The sequence below is a fragment of the Nannobrachium achirus genome (genome assembly GCF_963921795.1).
Source record: "Nannobrachium achirus genome assembly, chromosome: 5".
In the NCBI taxonomy this organism is placed as follows: domain Eukaryota; kingdom Metazoa; phylum Chordata; class Actinopteri; order Myctophiformes; family Myctophidae; genus Nannobrachium; species Nannobrachium achirus.
In genome coordinates this window covers 20,685,685-20,707,933 of record NC_137814.1, presented here as the reverse complement: position 1 = coordinate 20,707,933, position 22,249 = coordinate 20,685,685, and the positions used below count along the sequence as shown (strand labels likewise).

The window sequence follows — 22,249 nt, the reverse complement described above, 5'->3', positions numbered from 1 at the left end:
CCATACAAGACCAGCTTGTGTGGATGAGGAGGAGTGCATCCCAAATCTTACACAAGCACACAATTATACGATGTGTCAACAGCCACAAACCCACCCACGAGTCTGGGCCGCAGCACACAATCCTGTGCCAGGGAGGGAGGCTGGTGAGCCTCTGGAATAACACATTTTTCCTGGTTAGACCCATGCTGTAGTTGTTGTCACACCTACTCCCTAATGATTTATCAGTGTGCATGTGTGTTGACAGCCTGAAGCTGTGTGAAGTACAAGTTGACAGACTTGCACCCAATACAATAAGGGGGGCCGGGGATATTTTTGCAATATCAAATCATTAGCTAAAGAGGTACCATAATTTGTCAAGTATTGGCTAGTGAGAAAAATCTTGACCTACAACGTTGTTCTACAGCATTAGCATGGATGGACCTAATTATCCATATATTGTAGCCATTAACCGCAGGTTTGTGCTATGTTAACGTCGTCGTCTGAAAAGGCTGTGCTGGTCAACGTGCGTAATTTTATTTTGAAGGTTCTGAAGTCTGTATGTGTCTGAAGTCTGAACCAATCACAAGTTAGATTTAGGGGCCCGTCCCTTCAGGCGAAGGAAACATCCCTCCAGGCGATGGCAATGCACGGTAAATCCCACTCAAGTGGCGTACAGTGTTATTGTTTGGGGGCTACAAGCGTTGGCTGGCAAAGGAGGAGAGACTCTGTTTCAAAATCTTTGTTCCCAAGTTGCTAATCTCCGCTAACCGAAATCCGATCATTCGACCATCCATTGATGGTGGCAAGTTGGTAGCATTCGGAACTGCTTTGTGAGCACACGTGTGCGTGTGTAAATAATGGTGTAGCCTAGATCAGTGGTTCTCAAAGTGGGGTCCGGGACCCTCAGGGGGTTTTCAGGGGGTTTCCATGTCCCCAGCTAAATAATAGTTTGAAACCTAATGGACCCTTATGGGTATGTGTAACTCGTACAAATGGAATCAAATGGACACTAATGGGTCCATTTGGTTCCTTTTGTACGCTCTCATAGTTAAATTAACACTGATTACGATATAAATTGGGGTTTCAGAGATAGAAATACCATTAAATGGTGATGTAATGCATGTCAAACTGGGGGTCCTTGAAATAAATGGTTGAGAGTCCCTGCTAGAATGGTAAAACATCTTCTCTTATGGGGGGTTTAACTCAGTTAGAATCGCGCAAAGATATCCGACCCAACCTTCCCCCCCCCAAAAAAAAAGTGTTGTCACCCTTTTCACCTCTGGCCTGTTTGCATGCCTGATCTTTGTGCCCACTAAAAAATATGACCGACCTTTGTTGGATACAGTACCGTTTTAAAATGTTCTTCTAAACTGGTGTTAATCAAAGAGCTCACACTGCAAACTCTTTAATTTTGTCCATGCAATGCCCGCTGTTGCTGGCTTCTGTCAAGTTAGGTGTTTTCCAATGGATTGGATCAGATGGTGGTCTTTTTTATACTGCGGAAACGTTTGGCAGCGTCAGGAATGTCCTACACTTCCTGTTTTATTCCCCTTCTCTGTTTGCACTTGTAGCATGCTGCCTCTTTTTGTTTTGAACACTAGAAGTAGGCACATGTTGACCGCAAGTGTTTGCCATGAGTATACACTAACCTCAACAACCTTGTTAGTTGAGGTTAGCTTGTAGGTTGTTACATTTAGTTTTTTTTTTAATATATATAAATAACGTGCTCAACTTGTTTTATGTTCATCTGCCTTTGGCATATTGTTTCATGTTTTCAGCACTTTGCTTCTACGTCTTATTTTTGTGAAATTGTTCTAAAATCTAAACTCTAGAATCTAGACTCTTCTAGAATCTAGGGTGCTTGGTACTGTAGTTCATCACAGTATCTCAGTTGGTCTCAAACAGAGTATATTAGATTGTACTTTGATCAGATAGATCAGTGATTCTCAACCTGTGGGTTGGGGTCCCCAAATTAACAGAATGTACAACATTGTTTTCATTCTCAACAGTAAACAAACCGACAGAACGTTTAAGTGAATAGAGGGTTTATGCACATTTCTAAAGTGACAATTTAAGGACTTTTTAATACCTCTAAAATGACAAATTAAACATTGGCCAAATTGTCAGATATTAGAGAGAAAATAGCCGATCTACATGCTCACAACGCCTTGAGTTGCAAGTAGGCGTTGTGAGCATGTAGGTCTGCTATTTTCACAATAGAACCGTGTTATTCAAAATGTTAGGCTTCAACTCTTAGGCTGGACTCACACATATGCGTGAAACATCTTCTCCGTATCATCTGAGAATGGCCACTGGGGGCGCCGTACTAATGCATTGTCAATGGAAGGTTGTTTTTTTTTTTTTTTGTTGCCGTGTCTCAAGCTCAACCGCAGCCTGTCTTTTGGCCAAGAGACACGACAACGACAAAACACCAAACAACCTTCCATTGACAATGCATTAGTACGGCGCTCCCAGTGGCCATTCTCAGACGATACGGAGAAGATGTTTCACGCAAATGTCTGTACAGCGCCTTAGTGCTCGTCAGGGTGGGCGGGGGAGGGGTCCCCAGTTAAAATATGATTATTTTGTGGGTCGCTGCCTGAAGAGGTTGAGAACCACTGAGATAGATATCCAGTGGGACACGCCCCTGCTAGAGTCAGTAATTAGTTTGACAGGAAGTGATGGGGAGGAGAGAGCTTTTCATGCAGCCAGGACTAGGGCTGTCATGGTTATGTCACTCAAATAATTGCGATTAACGATTTAATTGTGTTTTTGTCATTGAAAATTACATTTCTGTTTGGCTTTTAGGCTTTGAAGTTGCACATGGTAGATATGGCACATAACCTAAATATACAAAGAAGTTATTGACATATTCGACAACTTTATACTTAAAGAAGAACATTGATAGTGGAAATAGCAGATCTACAAGCTCACAACGCGCCGCATCGCAACATGTTGTGAGCTTGTAGATCGTCATATTTTTTTTACTTTAAAAAAAAAGATATATGAAAATGTTTCAACATGGACACGATTATGACGATTTATGAAAAATAATCGCGATTATGTCAAATAATTGCGATTAGACGATTATGTAATAATTGTGACAGCCCTAGCCAGGACATCCCACCTTTCCCTCACAGTGTCTGATGGCAGATTGGCAGTCTGGTCCTCGCTCCATCTCTAGAAATATACCTTTCTAGCTGATCCTACAGCCTGAAAATAGTGAGGTATTTTTAGCTTCTAGATCACTTGTCAAACCTGGGTTAGAAGTTGTAGTAATGCTCAATGCTCAATGTGCATGAGATCGTTATTATTTTGGTTGTTTGTTTTCTTACTGACACTGGTGTAACTTTTATTTCTATTTATTGTTTTGTGGAAGCATCATTTCACACAGTGCCTTTTGTCGAGGGGTCAGAAATCCAGAATAGTAACGTCAACCTAATAAGCCGGGTGCATAAAAGATTATGCTAAGAGATTGTATTCTCTTGTGTTTTTCATGAAGGTCTGGTTTTGTGTTCTGAGGGGGTAAAGTGAGCTTGGGTGGGTGATGTCTTTTGCTGCAGGGGAGTGAGAGGAATGCGGCCTTGTATAGGCTGAGAGGGGGGTCTGAATGCCTCCAGACCAGGGGTGTCGCACCAAATTCTGGGCTCTGGGTAGACTACTTGTCTTTAACTATTGAAAAATAGCAGATATACAACCTCACAGCCGCGCTGCGAGCTTGTAGATCTGCTATTTTTTTTAAATCGTGATTTGTGTGAATGTGTGCAAGTCTTTGAATGTTTCAAATCCTTCGAAGGGTTTTTGAAAAACCTAAGTTTCTATGTCAGTGGTGCTCAAACTGTTTCATGTGAAGGATCCCCAAAATGATATGTATTTATTTGGCCACGGACCCCCATCTCAAAATATGTAGTTCCAGGGACCCGCCAGATGCAAAATTTGAGTTACAAATGTTCGCTTAAAAAAATACATATTTTCAAAGATTTGCGCACATTTTCACGACTTTTCAAAAATAGCAGATCTACAAGCGCCGCATTGTGAGCTTATATATCTGCTATTTTTCAATAGCTTAAGTATAAAATAATTCCAGGCCCCTCCGTCTTGGGCCCTAGTAACTCAGTCCCCCCCCTTGTGACGCCCCTGCTCCAGACTCTCCTCCCTTTGCCTTGTGTGCATGTCCAGGCTGCTTCACTCGCTCACCTGCCAGCCGGAACACAGCAGAGAAGAGACGTAGGCCGGCCTTTGAAGGGGAGACAGGGAGACGTTGAACCAATCAAATGACAAGAGTCAAGGCGGGGGCGGATGAGAGGAGGAGCTATCAACTTGTCACTATTAATAAAAAGCCCAGTGTCTGATTTAGGCCCTGCACTATGATCCTGGAATGTAAGGGGGGGGGGGGGTATAATCGGGACAGGGTGCTCTGTGAACTATGGCTATGTGTGATCGGTGATGTCACTTGGTCGGCCAAAGTTATTTCCTGATTGGTTACTTTGGCAGGCCCCAGGTCAGCAACGCCAACGATGTCACGTGAATGAGTTGTTGTCTCCACCAGCCGAAGGCTGAGGGAGAGTATGTTTTCCCCTCCGTCCGTGCGTGCGTCCGTCCGTCCGTCCGTCCGTCCGTGCGTCCTCGCAGTTTGTGAGCAGCTAATCTCAGTCACCGTTGGCCCGATCGCTGCCAAACTGAGCACACACACTCCCTGGATGCCAATCTAGAACCTCTGCCCCACATTTTTCAAATCAGCCGCATGGTGGCGCTATAACAGGCCGATTTGTGTGGCCTGGTTGTTACCAGCTAATCTCCGGCGCCGTTGGCCCGATCGCTGCCAAACTGAGCACACACACTCCCTGGATGCTAATTCAGAACCTCTGCCCCACATTTTTTAAATCAGCCTCATGGTGGCGCTATAACAGGCTGATTTGTGTGGCCTGGTGGAGACCTGTGCTCGGAAGAGCACTGCTTCTAGTTTTTAATCTATTGCAGGGATATATATATATATAGACAGCTATCTTCTGATATGTCACAGGAATGATCAGTTAAAGGGCCACTTCACCTCTGGGACAACCCGATCTTATTTTATTGTTGTTTGGGACATGATCAACACAATCCTGAGTTATCTTTTGTGTTCAATCTGTTTTTTGAGATATTTTAGTATTTCAGCACGTACTAGTGATGCGTTTTGCATCATATGATGCAAAACGCATCACTGATGATGCAAAATGCATTACTAGTCTAGATTGTGTTGATCATGTCCCAAACAACAATAAAATAAGATCGGGTTGTCCCAGAGGTGAAGTGGCCCTTTAACAAGGGACATGACAGTGGTTTAGTCTTGTTGAGCGGTGGTCACACCGTCTCCATAGCGTGGCCGTGTGTGTATCCGTGCGTGTGTGTGTGTGTGTGTGTCTGTCTGTGTGTCTGTAGCCTCTGGTGTATGTAGCCTGAGTACCCTGGGTGATCAGAGAGGTGCTGTTGAGTCTAGCCTGGCCTGTGCATCAACTGCAACACACACACACACACACACACACACACAAGCGCACCCCCCCCCCCCCCCCACCGCTCAGTTCACACAAGTGTGATTTTTTTATTTTATTTGGACTGTTGAGTGCACACACAGGTATCAGCCACAGTACAGTATGCAAAAACTACGGCCCGAAATAGAAGCCGTTTGAAGTTCCCCAGCTTCAGCCTGCTCATTCCTACAATGAAGAGTGCAGTTCTGAATATCGTCGTTGTCGGGTGGAAACCTTGTATCTCCATATTTCATCTTTTTCTGTTTCTTCATAAACTACTTCGTCGAACAAGGGTGTTGTGCAAAAGTAGCGTAAATAGCCGCCTTACAAGCCTTTGAAAGTGAAAGTGGTAAATTGTACAAGTGTGTTTTATACTGAACCAACGAAAAGCATTAAGGTATGGGATAGTTCATCCAAAATATTAGTTTGTCAATTACTACTCAGTCCATGGAGACTTAAATTCATGGATATTTTTGTTTTGTTTTTGTCTCGTTAGTAAGCCAATAATTTGACAAGCAGTGGTTCCCTATGAAGACACAAAGTCTCCTAAAAAAATGGCTTAGGAATGTGACAAAAACCAAGAGAAATCCATGAATTGAGTAATCGATAGAAAAAGTCAGGCTTTTGACAAAATAACTACATTGGATATTTTTGGAACACAGGCTCTTTTTTTCCCTTTTCTTGAAAAGTGAAAAACAGTTTTGGACATTCCACCCGACAGCGAGAATAATTCACTATACACTGCCCCCCCCCCCCCCCCCCCCCTCTTGTCTCGTCAGTGTCACAGTCCAAGAGCAGTCTAAAGAAGAAGAGGAGTCGGAGCATCTTCAGCTCGTTGTTCTGCTGCTTCCGCAACTACAATGTGGAACCACCGGCTTCCAACAGCACCACCAGCTCCCTGCCTCCGCCTGTGGAGGAGAATGGAACACCTCCCAAGGTGAGCACCCACCCCTGCGCACGCACGCACGCGCGCGCACACACCCCTTGAACGTACCCATTTGAAAGTGAAGTGAAGCTCTGACTTTTCACAGTGACACCAGGCAAGATAATTGCATGTTACAAAATTTGCCAGTAACTCGGCTTAACACAAATCATCTGTCATTAAATTTTTTTTTTTAAAAGAACAATCCAGGATTATTATCCTATGTTGACTTTTGACCATATTTTTCATCCGTTGTAAATTGTCCATGAGTGTGAATAGTGTTTTCACTATAGTGTGTACACACCTTTTCTTTTCACCCTTTTTGGACACGTTAGTGTTTTGTTCTCCCTCCTGACCCTTTGTCTTTACGTATGTCTCTTATCTCTCTCGTGTTGTAGTGTGACCAGGTCGAGGTCATCCCTGTCCCTTGTGTATGTATCCACTTGTTTTTTCCTCTGCATGCAGGCCGACTGGGCTCACATCCTGCCTGATGGGGGCTTCTCCACTCTGGAGCATCTTAACTCCATTGCTATGCTTCAGCAAATTTTCAGCTGAGAGTAAATATGCAATTAGCCATATGGGAGTTGTTTGTTGCCCCAATGTCGCACCTGCATGACTCCTAATGACTCACGTTGGGTTTTAACAGCAGGAGACGGTCGGACGGCAACTACTGGCGATGGCAGGCGATAGTGGAAAACGTCGCCCAAAAACATGAAAATGTTTTATCTTTTGGACGACATCGCCCACAGTCACCAGCTGTTGCCCGCTGTTGAAACGTAGGCTCAGTCTATTGGATGTTTGTAGAAAACTCTTTGACACTAACGGAGTAAACCATGCCCAAATGGTATCAATGAAGTTTTACGCTTGCAAATGAGAAGCGAAACCCAGTCTTAGCACAGCTGAAATAAATAATTTTGATGTGGTCTCTGTTCAGTTAAGAATGAGCAAAAACTAAGACGGTTTAGACTGTTTTGGTTTCCGATTTTAGTATAGCTGACACCAACTTTGACATTAGTTCTGCTCCCTTAAGAAGATTGGACTAATTGATCTTATTATTCAAGTAAGGAATTGAAAGTGAGCTCGTTATCTAATGAAGCCCCAGTCGTCAACCCAGTAATCACAGTAATCACATCAAACATTAAGATAAAGACTCCCTGATGTCATTGAGCTTAAAATATGATACTGTTCCTACTTCTTAGCTCAAAGGGGTTATCTAATAACTGGGTTGTAAATTGTCATGTTCTGCCAGTTATTGCTAAATTCAGGGGGAATCTCCACAAGGCCAGTTTTGCAGTAGCTGCTAACTGTTGCATGGCGCCTGTCTGTGAGAATGTGTGACAATGGTTTATTTAATCCCTGCAGATTAGACAAAGAAATGATAATCTGAGGGATTAAAGATGGCATTACAGTTAGTGGGTTGTGTGTGGTAGCCGAAGGGGCTTTTCCTGTTGACAGTTGAGATCTAATAGACCCCTCACAAAATTAACATGGTGCTTGCTTATCTGCTCAGCCTTTCACATTAACTTATACGATCAATTAATTTATTGCGCTCTCCTACTCATGGTCTCTCCCACTCTTTCTTTCAGATGCTCTCACCCTATCACTCTCTCTTTGCTCTCCCTCTCACACTTCTTTCTCTCTCAGTACATCTCCCTCTCTTCCCTTGCCCTCTCTGACATGATGTGCTCTGTCTGCCCTGCAGCCTCCAGCCAAATACCTCCTACCAGAGATGAACATATCCGACTATGGCAAGAAGTGTGTTGTGATCGACTTGGATGAGACCCTCGTCCATAGCTCGTTCAAGGTAAAAAGGAACGGCTAATGCTGTTGCCCCAGCAACCCAAAGCTGATCTAAAGGCGCATTCACACTGGACACAATCAGAATTATCACATTGCTTGAATCATGGGGAATGTGTCCCTCTGTCGCATTGACACCAAACCTTTTCACTTGAAGCCTTGCTCCAACCCCCACACGCACGCTGGCTGTCACTCTCTTTGACTTGAGTTGAACATCCAATTGTTTGTTGCATCTTTACATTATCTTAACTAGACCTTACCCGTTCGAAGATATGTGCTCCAAAATATGTGCAGAGTGTGGGTTGTGGGGAAAGTTACTGTAGCTGGTGCGTGCGTGAGAATATGTGGGAGCATCATAATGTAAGAAGCAGCTCATGGAGGAGTGTATATTTATGATGGATACAAATAATTTAAAATCATTTTTAGGTGAATAGAAGTATGAATGCGCTTGCTCCACATAGTTTTTTCATACCCGTTGGAAGATGAGACACACATCAAACGCACCTGGTAAAAGCGAGAGAGAGAGAGAGAGAGAGAATGCACATTCCTAACTGTGAGAGAGAGGGGTGTGTATGTGGGGCTACAGATCCCATGGCCTGGAGGAACGGACCGTAACCCTGACAACAGGCTAAGAAAACGCTAATAAACAGCTTTAATTTGGGAGAAATGAAATTCGGGCTCCGTCACCGTTGGTATAATGCTAATGGCCAATACCATGTGAACTTTGGGATCAGTTGCTGAAGCGAGTGAATAGATAAACGTAGATAAGCGTGAGCGTTAGAGCGTGAGTGTGTGAGTGAGTGAGTGAGTTTGGTGGTTTATCTGATAGATATTGAATAGCGTACTGCTCAATCGCAACACGTCCAGTGTAAACGCTTAAGTCTAGTCCAGAGGTCTTCAAGCTTTTCAGGCCAGGGACACCTTAGTTTAGAAAGATGAAGCGGGGACCCCCACAACCTGTTTCCATATAGTTTCATCTTTAGACAGCACAATCATCAGTGTATTTTGGAATCATGTCAATTTGTGTTTTCAGATATTTAACCACTAGCTTGAACCGTCAATACAAAAAAAGGCCTTTCACTCTGTACTTAGTCTGCTCTTTTTCCCCTCTACACCAGACCTCTTTTGGCTAAAGTTCTCATTCTCAATTATAAGCAGTTATAATTTCAAGATATGAGAGTTTGAATTGGCCAGACTAGCATAGAATACAACAGAACTTCAGAAGATACTTGTATAAAATGAAGCATGGATTGGCACACACACATTCAGTGGCAGGCAGGCAGTTCAGGGAAACACCCCAAATATTGGTGTGCGCTGCAAAATCACATTTTGGGACATGGCCTGAAAATACATTTCAGTCTTGGGATTTTTTTTGGCTTTAAGCCCTGCATCCAAATAAGCCTTCTTTAACTTTGTTTTACCCACCAATAATGCAAACCACAAGTGTGTTTATTGAACTACATACAAACCTTTTAGTGGGGAGAGAGAATCCATGAAATCATTGTGTAAACAAAGCCAGTTTAGTAAATATGGAAATTATGTCTCAGAACATTAATTAGAAAAATATGGTTAGAGAAGAGACCATCTTAATGTAACAACAGTCTTTGATCTTGATGAGGTCATCGACAAGCACCAACTAATGTTGGTGTTTTCCCCCTGGTTTCGTTTTATTACATTACCCATTCAGAACAGGTACACTATATTGTGTATCATTATTTTATGCTTTAACTATTGAAAAATAGCAGATATACAAGCTCACAGCGCGGCACCGAGTGCCGCGCTGTGAGCTTGTAGATCTGCTATTTTTGAAAAATCGTGAAAATTATAATTTTGACCCGATTCTATAAGTGTCTTGACCCGATTCTATAAGATTTTTTGAAAAACCTATGTTTCTATGTCAGCAATCTCATCTGGCTATAGCCATAGTCAAAGAAAAGGTCCTTTTCACTTAACTGGAGCTCAGTTAGTCTGTTCTTGAGAGACTACTGTGTCAGTGGTTCTCAAACCTTTTCATGTGAAGGACCCCCAAAATTATATTTATTTGGCCACGGACCCCCATCTCAAAATATTTAGTTCCAGGGACCCCACAGAAGCAAAATTTGAGTTACAAACGTTCGCTTTGAAAATACATATATTCAAAGATTTGCACACATTTTCACGACTTTTTCAAAAATAGCAGATCTACAAGCTCGCAGCCGCGCTGTGAGCTTATATATCTGCTATTTTTCACTGGTTAAAGCATTCAATAATTCTAGGCCTAAATGGGTTCATGTGAAAGCTCTCTGAATGGCTGGGTGTCGCAATTTTGAGAGTAAACGTAGTGCTCCCTCGGCCACTTTTTCTCTCCTCCTCTTTTCTGCTCCACCTCCCGTCCAGTTTCTTCTCTCTGAGGGCTGCCATCTTGTTGTCGAGTCTGTTGGATTACTAGAAAGGTTGAGTAAGTAAAAAGGACAGGGAGGAGGGGTTTGTTTTGGTGGGAAAAGAGACAGATTATTTTCTTTTCCCTGTGAGATTGACAAGGCATGGCTGTTTGCTGGGGAAACACGTGTGCGCCCTCTGCTGTTTAGCTGCAGCATTGCACCGTCTGTGAGTGTGTGTGTGTGAGAGAGAGACACTGATGGTGGTGTTTTTGTGCCTTACAGCCCATCAGCAATGCTGACTTCATAGTTCCTGTGGAGATCGATGGTACTGTTCATCAGGTATGGGACATGAATTGTATTTTGAATAAATTGACTGTGGGGTTATTATTATTATTTCTTTAACAGGAATGAGAGTGACACCTTTGTCTCACTTGCAGTGAGATGATGTCTATAAGAGGAGGGTTGTGACCCTGTTCAAGTAATCCAGGATAGGCTGTGTGTATACCCTGTTGGCCTATTCATGATTACTTGCACTGGGTGGCAGCCATGGACTTCAGAGGAAGAAGACAGTGGTTGGGGTCTCTATTGTATAAATGCACGTCCATAATGTTGGGCATTTCTGATGAAAAGAAGACCAACCTCAAATCATACACACAGACTGTAGAGAGCCTGTCGGTGATGATCCTAGAGAGTACTCAATATAGGCTACAATCTCAACGCTACAGTGATGCTATAGCTATAGTATCTTATTACTTGTCTGTATTTAGCTAATGCAGTGGTTCTCAACCTTTTCAGGCCGCGACCCTCAAAGGAATCATATTTTAACTGGGAACCCCTCCCACCGCACGAGTTGAGGCATTACATTTTGTACAACACGGTTCTATTGTGAAAATAGCAGATCTACATGCTCACAACGCCTTGCGTTGCGAGGCGTTGTGAGCATGTAGAACGCCTATTTCACGCCAAGTACACAATGCTTCACTGATTCTACACACACACCATGGGCTTGTAGATTAGTCTGGCACAAATCAGCTGCCTCAGACACTCACAGTAACCAGACTCGCTCGGTACTAGGAAGCACACCCTTTTACTCTCACAACGTCAAGCTGAAACGGGTGATTCATTTGGTAGTGAAGGCAGGCAGTTTATGCCTACGGGACTCAACCGAAAAAGCGACGGTTAAACTCCCTCCTTGTCAGATTTCTCTTGTAGCCTACTTTAATTTGATTCAAACCAAAAACAAATGGATTGTTTTGATTACAATTTTCCATTTCATGTCGAGGTTAAAGATTCCATCACAGTATACAATGAGCACATCCTTGAAGCGATGTATCTCTGTTCTCCAGATAAGTCCGGGCTTGTATCTAAACCATTACAGATTTATTAAAATGAGGAGGCAAATAAAAATAAATATAATTATTCATTTGATCTCACAAGCCACAAGTATCTCAAAGAAATAGAAGAAAGAAAGAGACTTCTACTGTGTTTGAGTTACGTTTTACTGTATACAATATTTCCTAATATACCAGTAAGATGCCTAAGGGCGAAAAGCAACCTTGCCCATCTGTCTTGGTCATCTGTCTTGGCCATATATGGATTCTGTTGTCTATCATACATACAATCCCTTTTATGCCCATATATGGAGATCCCTGCTCTGAAAATCTGACATAACTGTGATGTCACGTGATGTCACAGTGATGTGTCAGGGGAACCACAGTGTCAGGTGTTATAGACAGAGATACGGTCAAGCTGTGACCGTTCGTATACTAAACTGCGACCTACGGTCGCAACAATGGATCGAATCCACGTGGTGTTGATGGTTGATATTCAAAAGTCATTTTTGGCCAGTTCTGACAGCTCCAGCGTGAATGTGTGGGGGGTTTTGGCTTTATCTGATTTAAGAAGGGGGGGGGGCAAGGAGAAAAGGTTGGGAACTGCTGGTCTAACGTTCATTTCTATGCTGATGCTTCCTGAACTCTTAATACCCACACTAAAACCTGTTGCGTTGCTCCAGGTGTATGTGTTAAAGAGACCCTACGTGGATGAGTTTCTTCAGAAGATGGGAGAGCTGTTTGAATGTGTGCTCTTCACGGCTAGCCTTGCCAAGGTTTGTTAAAGTCTTTCGCCTTTATCTTCTGGAATTCAACACGCTACTGGTCACCATAGCAGCCACAAGTAGCATTTTGTTTATGGTTTGTTGTCTGGTGGTCTTGCTAACCTAACCTGTCACAACTTCCTTCTGTTCTGGCGCACACCTTTGTCTTTTTCATAGTAACCCCTGATAACATGGGTAAGTCGGAGAGAAGAGAGAACAGAACAGTAGTCATGTTAAATCCCCCAATATTTGAAGACGCCATGAGTTAGAGGCTAGCTGTAAGTGATGTCCTGTAGTTGTTAGCTCCCAAGGCATTTTTGCTTCTAGGTCAATATTGCAATGAAGAATGGACTGCGCCCTCCCTTCTGTGTAGTTTTTAGTTTGTGTGCATGTTGTTTTGATAGCTACCTAGCTGTCAATCTAGGCAGTGTTAAAAAATGTAGCGTTTGTTATACCTGATATCATGTGCCACGATAAATCTCTAATATATTGTTTATAGTGGACATATGACATAAGAGTATTACATGGGAATTCACGTAGTATCAAGTATTTGTCTACATATCAGTCTAACATGTGGATCCAAACAGTATGCTGACCCTGTGGCCGACCTGCTAGACCAGTGGGGGGTATTCCGTGCCCGGCTCTTCAGAGAATCCTGCGTTTTCCACAGAGGGAACTACGTCAAAGACCTCAGTCGGCTGGGTCGAGAACTCAACAACGTCATCATCCTTGACAACTCACCTGCCTCGTATATTTTCCACCCTGAAAATGCTGTAAGTTCACTCAGCAGAGTCTTAGAAAATCCATAACATTTTGTAGACATCAGGTCAGATGAATTATTTGTGTCCCAGTCCCTTTATATTAGGGACTTTAAGCAAGTACGGCTACGGCAGTCCGCTCTGGTAACCGGAAATGTATCAGTGCTCAATAGATAAACCTGCTTGACGTCTCAGCCCTTCCTACTATGGCAGAAACTACCTTTTCACGTAGCGCCTACAACGTCTGCAGCATGGGAACCAAAGAGTTCAGTAAAAGGGGTGGGAAGTGAAAACCCGTCACCGACTAATTTTTTCTACTTATATTGATCCAAAAAGACTGTCCATGGGGTCTATTAGGCAGAAATGCCCCTGTTGTCCAGTTTCCCCTGAAGAACGCAGCAGCTCTCATAGCTTAGAGTGGAGCCTATAAGCCTATCACTTTCACACTATTTGTTGTGTTCAAAAGGGATTTTATTTTTCATGAATGTGTTACTAGTTGTCATTACAAACACATCCATGTCTTGATTGTCCCACACAAGCCACCACAATCTCATAAATAATGTTTTGGGGTGAGCATTCTGCACAAGTGCCAATCAAAGTGACTGTACTGGCCAATCACAGGGCATCTCTCCCGGGATTTGGCAAAACACATAAAAGCATAACATCTATTTAGCAGAGTGTGATGGCTTGTGTGGGACAACGATGACATGGATGGGTTTGTAATGACAACTAGTACTACATTCATGAAAAATAAAAACACTTTTGCCCACAATAAAAAAATAAACAATAAAAGCGATAGGCTTATAGGCTCCACTCTATGCTATGAGAGCTGCTAGGTTCTGCTGGGGAAACTGGACAACAGGGGCATTTCTGCCTAATAGACCCCATGGACAGTCTTTTTGGATCAATATAAGTAGGAAAATGAGCCTAGAAGTGATTTAGGGCGGAGTTGTCCTTTAACGATTTTGACTGCTACAGTGATTGCGTCATAACAGCTGTACTTTGCGGAGCCTTCCTGAAAACCGTCCTTGCTTAAACTCCCTATTGTCTGTTTTAGGCTGTAACAATTATTACTCAATGACTCATTTTGCCACACTTGAACATGGTGCCAATGCTGGTGAGGAAGTCTTACAGAAGCGGCTACTTAACGGTAGATCATTGACATCTTCCCCATGACTAGGTCCCCGTGCAGTCCTGGTTTGATGACATGAATGACACTGAGCTCCTGGACCTGCTGCCTTTCTTTGAGGGACTGAGCAAGGAGGACGAGGTCTATGGTGTCCTGCAGAACCTTAGAGGCAGGTAGCAGTGAACGCAGCAGCAGCAGCACCACCACTGCTAATCCGTGGCCTAAGTTCTCTACACATCGCTCTCTGCTGCACCTCCCCCTCTTACGACCACATGACATCTCTCGGACTCAGGCAGAAGCTCCCTCAAATGCCCTTCCCTCTTGCCTCTGCCACAAGGGGGGGACGTCTTGGAGTTTCACTGTGGAAACGTCCCTCCAAGTATCATCCTCCACACACACACACGCACGCGCGCACCAATCGCCCAGTGACTGGCTGCCTTCGGACCACAGTCAGGGAGTGGAGAGGAGGGAAAAGAAGGCACTCCATATCCCAGGAGCACTGTGTTTCACACACAAAAAAAAAGAAATTGTCCCACACCGGACAGAAATAATGTACAGAGAGTTGCAATATTTTGGGGGACTATATGCAAAGAGGAACGAGCTCTAGTCTTTATTTTCCAAAAAAAAAAAAAAAACAAGCAAACAAACAAAAAAACAAAAACAGTTTTACTATTTGGAGAAGTGCTTATTTTAAAACCAAAAAAGAAATGATATATAAACCCAACCTTTCTTTTCCCGTCTGAAATTTCTTTTGTGATTTTAAACACGAAAGAGATTTAGTTCTTCGTATTGTTGCTATGCAGGCATTTTTCTGGTAGTGAGAGGACTGTGACTCTTCTGTTTGTTCTCATGCTGAATGAAGTGCCTTGTGTGAATGTCGTTTTTAAACGGGGAGATATTTTGTACATGGCATATTTCTGGACTACTTCAAACTTTGATGATATGCTTTAAAGTGAACACACACATGGGGATATCTTTATCGACAGGCTGTTTAATTTTAGATCGATCTTTTATTTTTTATTTTTTTTTATTTTTTGGATCATCAAACGCTGGGTACACATCTCTATTGTATTATGTTATTCTTTTTTTTCCAGTTTTGCTTGTGCCATTTATATAGAAGTGATTTTTCTTTTTTTCTTTAGCCATAATTCATTATACATAGAATAGTGTCTAATTTGTTTTAAGCAAAGGAATATGTTTGCAATTGTGTAAGTTTGGCCCCAGTAGCAAGTAAGTGTAAGTTCTTCACACTGACAAATTGTGCCATTTGTTTTGTTCCCCCACGTTATTATATGCCAAATAAGATCTTTCAGTTTATGTAGTCCTAATATTATTTATGGTAATTCAGCCCCCCAAAGTCTTCATTAGAAAACAAATCTGTCATTGGAGTTATAACATAATAGACATTTATGAGATCGATGATTTTAGATGTTGAATTAAGCCTTAGTTTTAATGTGAACAGGTCCTACTTTTTGATCCTTGTTGTCCTTTTAGACAGGTATGCAAAGCATTTTCTTGGCACTTTTACAAGTGTTGCAGTTGTAGTCATCTCACCTGTAGGGGGAGACCTCCCTCCAAATGTCACTCGTTCATTGTACACAGTTGCAAAGGTATTCCTTTTCGTTGATTCAAATGGTCTGGAATCTTACAGCTAAAATGGTTAGAGTGCCATGTTTTTGTTTTTAATTATAATTGATTTTAGTCTTTAGAATAGGATAGTAATGGACTGAGTTTAGACAGTGTTCAAACCACATTGTCCTTCCTGATTTTACACACAGCGGTGACCTGGCCTTGGTCAATCTAGTGTAAAACCAGTGTAAAACACACTAGTCTCCTATCTGCTCTTCACCTCAGTGCCTAAAGCCCGATTTATAATTCGTTGTACAGTATGTCAGCGTCGCATGCCGAAAATAGCCCATCTACGAGCTCATGGCATGTCTTGGATGAGATGTGCAGTGAGCTTGTATATCTGCCATTTTCGTCGCGCGACACCGTCATACGATGGAGCATAAATTGGGCATACTTGGAGAAGATCCACGCACATCAGAGTGCTGCAACATACGTTACCATGGCAATAACCTTTTTCCATCCCAGCGTTTAGTTTTTCGTTTTAGGAGTCTGGAGCACTTCATAAAGGCTAGCTATACAGGTTTGGTCCAAACTAGGGCTGGCCCCTATTCAGCCATTCATTGGTGGTGTTCATGAATGAATCTTCAAGCATTCATTTTAAAATAGGCACAAAAAAAAAGAATACAACAGTCAATACAAGCTGTTTTAGTTGATTGGTTATTTTTTAGACAAATTGGTAACCATTAACTGATATGGTATGTAGTACACATCCACTCTCCTGAGAATTATATTCTTCTGAATTAGTTTACCAATCTCAAATTGGATTTGCTTCTGGGGGGATGGGGTTGGAAATGGTGTGGGCCAGCCCCGGTTGACACACTGCCTGGGCACGCACGCGTACGGAACGAATATCACCTCATCACGGCAATGATGCCTTACTGCCTGTGGCAAGATCCTATTGTTACCACCGTATAGGATCTAGTGCAGAACACTATAATCCTGAAGCGTTCATTTAACTGTTGGCGTACAAATGTACATTTCACTCAGAGCTGCATATCCATAATGTCCCATTTGTACACTCAGTTAAATTGACGAGGGTTTTGCTGTGTGCTTTATCAAGCAATGAAACAAAGTCTGCTTGGCTCCAGTCCTTAGGAAGGTGTCCAACAAACATTTTTTGCTTTTATTGTTTTGATTATTCTCGAGAAGCTAAAAAAAAAAAAACAAAAAAAAAAAGAGGCCCAATAATGGCCAATATTGCTTCATGGAAGAATGCTTCCAAGGATTCTCTTTCAGTCATAATGTTGCTGCTCCTTCATTCATAATTATTTTGTGTCTTTGGCATAAATACACGTTTAAAAATGTTTTTGGGTGAGTGTTAAACTCATGGTGACGGAATCGATGCAATGTCATTTTATAAGAAGTGTTTGGCCTACTCTTCTCAACCTCTCTGACAACCTTTCTCTGAAGACATTGTTTGTATCATTGTGATATTTTTCTAGTTACCTTTGTCAGTATTTGGTTTTGAAAAGTTGCATATTACCCATTGTATCGACTGGTGTTTTTCTTTCTTTCAGCTCAGTAATGTCCCTCTCACTGCCTTTTTGATATAAAAAAAAAGAAAAAAAGAAAAAACACAATTCTCATTCAGGTCTCGTCTTCCCTGTCAGATGTGTCTGTGTGTGCTCATGCATTTGGATGTGTGTCTGTTTCCCCTTACAGGATCACACTGGGTGTTTTTTTTTAAACCCCCACTCATAATCAGAGTACCCTTTTTATAGTGACTTTAACACCAAAGTGTTTGAGTCATCATTCATATTTCAGTTTATTCTCCATAGTTGCTTTTATTCTTTTCTTTTACACGTTGGTTCTCTTTTACTGTAAATGCAAACTTCAGGTTTCATCCCAGACACCCCAGTTTCACTTTCCTCCTCTGCTCTCTTTCAACTATAATAAAAGGGTTAATTGAAACCATGCTTTGTACTGTACATGCATGTGGTGAATCCTTTTTTGAAGTTGTCTTGTGGCCAAAGGATCGTCACTAGGCGAGTGTGATTAACCCCGGTGTCCCTATTTTTGGGCAAATCTCAAAAAGAAAATCATTTTGTTTCTTTAGAAATGGCCAATCTACAAGCTCAGAATGCATCACAATGTGACTGGCCCTGAGCTTGTAATCGGCTACAGATTGTTCTGTTCATTGTACCATGGCTTAAGTCAGTGGTTCTCAAAGTGGATTCCAGGGACTCTGTGGGTTCCTTTAGGGGGGTCTAAATGGACCCATACAATTCTGTAACTCTGACATTATACGAATGGAACCAAATGGACCCGTTAGGGGTCCAAACGGGTCCATTTGGTTCCATTCGTACACTGTCAGAGTTAAGGGGAGACTTGAAATGTAAAAGTTTGAGAAACACTGGCTTAAGTGGTTAAGAGTTCCATGAATCCTCCTGTGTGTACCTGCTAAGGACTATAAATGACATGAGAGGGATGTTACTGTGCCCTGGTTGCAGTTTCTCTTTACAGAGTTATCCATGATTTTGCTGCATATTTCCTTCCAGACATGTCACAATAAAAGCACCTTTTTATGAAGAGATGCTGTATTTCTCATCCCTTTTTGTTGTGATTCTTGAACCACTAGAAAATGTCTTAACAGAAAGGACATGCATAATGATAGCCCATTCTGTACTCTAGTGAGTCTAGTAGTACAATCTTTAACAAATACAAATCTGTTAGTTAAGTAAAAGTAGCAATACCACAATATAGAAAAATACAAAAGTATTACAAAATATAATTAAAGTACTCATTATGCAAGCTTACTAAACATTGTAACGCGTTGTGAGCTTGTAGATGAGCAATTTCCAAATAGCCAAACTATAGGCCTATATACAGTTGTCCTATTTTCTGAAATGGGTTGATTAGAGCAAATACTACTTTGGCACACAAAAAAAAGTTTATTTTATTTTTATGAATTTATTATCGGTTTTCTGATGTAAAACATATTTGACTGTGGACACTAACACCTGTGTTCTTGCAGCTTCTTTTTGCAGACCTGCTTTTTGGTGGTTCTAGGTTTACACTTGATCATCCTGACAACTTTTCTCTCAGCAGTAGGTGATAGCTTGCATCCATCCATCCATATTAAAACCGCTTATCCGGAGTCGGGTCGCAGGGGCAGCAGTCGGTATCAGTAAAAGTACAAAAAGTATTTATAGTAGCCTACCAAAAGTAAAACTACTCAGTATCCAAAATGTTGTTTGCGTTCCACTTCCAAAATGTTGTGTTCATGGTACCTTCTAATGTCAAAATGTTAAATTACACTTTCAAAATGTGACGTTACATTCCAAAGTTACTTACCACCACTGATATTTACAGTATCCACAAGATAAAATGAAGATAAAAGTACAGTCTATTGAAGAATAATGGGAATGTTATTGAGTGCATTCAACTAAGGTAATCTCACACCATTACTATTACTTTAAAGGAATTTACAAAACACCCAACTATATTTCCTGTGTCCTTCACGAGTTGTGCCCTTGAGTCCTTTACTCCTTAACCACTAATTTCTTCCTACCTAAAGGGCCTACAATGTGTGCAAGCCAGCTCTGTATGTGACATTAGATGGAGCATAATGTGTGTCTAAGGTGTGTACTATCCAAAGTTCACAAGCTGTTGATTTTATTTATTTAGTATGGTAAACCTTATTACGGTATCCTAGATAGGAAAAATCTGGGTGGTCAAGGTTCAGAATTACACAAAACAGTCATGAAACATAGAAATATGAATGCACAATATGCAGTTCCCAGTTTCTCCCCTTACTAATATACCACAGACTTACACCCGCATATGTACACACTCGCACAGCATTTCCAGGCACTCTCGCTCTAGCATAGGTTTTTGTCTCCTCAGAGGCCAGCAGTCTAGAAGAAGGTCTGTATCCGGAGCTAATCTTGCACCATCAGTGCAATCACAAAATTCTTTTTCACATAGATTTTACACTCACTGGAACATTTAACTTAAACTTTATAATGAAAGTCTGTCATTAAGTCTGAGATCTATAGTAGAGCAACACCGTTCCCATTATGTGGATCTTTGGTGAGCAGTCTGGATTTCCTATGTTGTGTTCACTATCGTTTTAAGTGTTAAATACTATTTAACACTTAAAACGTAATTGTGGGATAAAAAAAAAAAGGAATATGTCATCATTGCATCGTATTGCCATGAATCAGGGGTGCCCACACTTTTTTGACTTGAGAGCTACTTTTAAAATGACCAGCTCAACATGATCTACCCACCCCAAAAAAAGGACCCGAACGGGCTTTGGAATAGTGGCAATGTCATAACATGGCCTACCGGTAATACAAGCTCACGCTTTGTCTTGAAATGAGAAATAGTGGGAGGAAAAGACTTCATTCCATTCTGTATGGAAGTGGTTCTTTGTAATGCTACAGACTCTTGAACAAAGCATTGCATTGGAGGGGATGCCTAGACGCCATGAAGGACAGGCCCTTCTTGATGTCAATCAATCAAGTCACCTCTTTATGTCATGTGATCTACCTGCACACCCTTGGTGATCTACTGGTAGATCACGATCTACCTTTTGGGCACCCCTGAATTAACCAATATCATCCATGTATATTGTATCATCAACCATGTATCATATCGCTTATACATTTTTAGTTACACCCCTATTAAATAGCTCTTTAATATTCTTAACTGTACTCAGTGTTTGTTCAGTAACAGGAGTCTCCATCTCTCTCTAGTGCTTTATTACAGAGAAAATGCATTTTTGGGATACCAATTTTATCCAAACAGGATAGAGAACTCTGATAGGATACAAATTAAACAAGTGAAATTGGAATGAGCAGACAAAATTGTAACTGGGACACTATAAAAATGTACTCTCTTGATTGGCAACCCACCTGAAAATGTATTTTGTTTATTAAAAGAGCTGGAGAGACGGAGACTCCTGTTACTGAACCAGTAAGACTCCCTAATCGGGAGGTAAGCGACCGTCAGGTCACATGTACTGCTTTGCGTGATTTTAGGGCATTAGGAGCAGTGTCGAAAAATGTGTTTGAAAATATCGGCCTGATGGTGGCGCTAAATGGGACAGATCCATGTTGATGACATGACTCTAGACACACTGTGTACCGCTTTGCATGATTTTATGGCAAAATCTGTAGGAGCAGTGTCCAAAAATGTGTTTTGCAAGAATCGGCCTCATGGTGGCGCTAGTAGAGGGCAATGTGAGAAATGAGAGGTGGAGGTTGTGGTTTGGCAGCCAAGGAGTGTGTGTGCAAAGTTTGGCATGGATAGGGGCAACAGTGGCGGAGATATGAGTAGGAGAAAAGTGTGGCATGACGTGACCAACAGACAGCCAGCCGGTGGAGGTTTTGATAGTAACTGCGAACTGACGGTCGCAACAAACACTTGCAATGATCACCACCAGAATATAGTGCTTTAACCTTTTAACAAAAGAAAATCACTTACCCTACCTTTAATGTTTTACAAGTGGTGCACAGAGGATCAAGCAAAAAGAATAGCATAAAAGTAGCATAACCTTGTCTATAACCTCATGTATATATTCTTCGTTCCCCATCTTTGATGTACCTCGCTCTTTACTGTACACTGTTAATATTTATTCTTTTCATACTTCTCTGTAACTTTGTAAATATCCTTACACTGCTGTGCTGCCTCCGGGCGACTGATTTTTCCCCTTGGGATAATTAAGCCATCTACAATAAAATAAAATAAAAATCTAGTAAACTAAAAATAAAGGGAATTACTAAAACTGGTCCACTGATTTGTAAACAGTGCCCGGCTTGGCCTAGCCCTAGAGTATGCTGTGTGGGAGTATTTCCTCCGTGTTTCAGGATGGCTCAAATAAAAGAAACAAAACTGAAATGCCATTGTCAGTATTTAACTCTATGGTACCATACAGGTTTGCCATACCCTACTACAACATCAAATTTCAAGGAATTTAAATGTTAAACAAAACAATAGAGGTATTCAGAGGTTTCAACATGTTTTATCATTATCGTTTTACAAAACGTTAATATCAAGAAGTACAATCAGAAGATCTCATTAAATGTGAATCATTGCTGATGAACACAGCTAAAAACTGAGCACG

At 41.7% G+C, this 22,249-nt stretch overlaps 1 protein-coding gene across 2 annotated transcripts in view; it reads left to right on the top strand.

Moving 5' to 3' along the window:
* Nucleotides 1-18,413, top strand: part of LOC308286225 (CTD small phosphatase-like protein) — a 29,752-nt gene extending 11,339 nt beyond the window's left edge. Inside the window, exons 2-8 of one of the 2 annotated variants that reach the window (XM_080727191.1) lie at nucleotides 6,269-6,426; nucleotides 6,810-6,842; nucleotides 8,114-8,215; nucleotides 10,851-10,907; nucleotides 12,583-12,675; nucleotides 13,251-13,436; nucleotides 14,602-18,413. In XM_080727191.1, coding sequence (XP_080583317.1) covers nucleotides 6,269-6,426; nucleotides 6,810-6,842; nucleotides 8,114-8,215; nucleotides 10,851-10,907; nucleotides 12,583-12,675; nucleotides 13,251-13,436; nucleotides 14,602-14,727 — 755 coding nt within the window. In that variant the 3' untranslated portion in view covers nucleotides 14,728-18,413. The remainder of the gene's footprint in view (nucleotides 1-6,268; nucleotides 6,427-6,809; nucleotides 6,843-8,113; nucleotides 8,216-10,850; nucleotides 10,908-12,582; nucleotides 12,676-13,250; nucleotides 13,437-14,601) is intronic. The other variant, XM_080727192.1, reaches the window with a different exon arrangement.
* The last annotated feature ends 3,836 nt before the right edge of the window (nucleotides 18,414-22,249 follow it).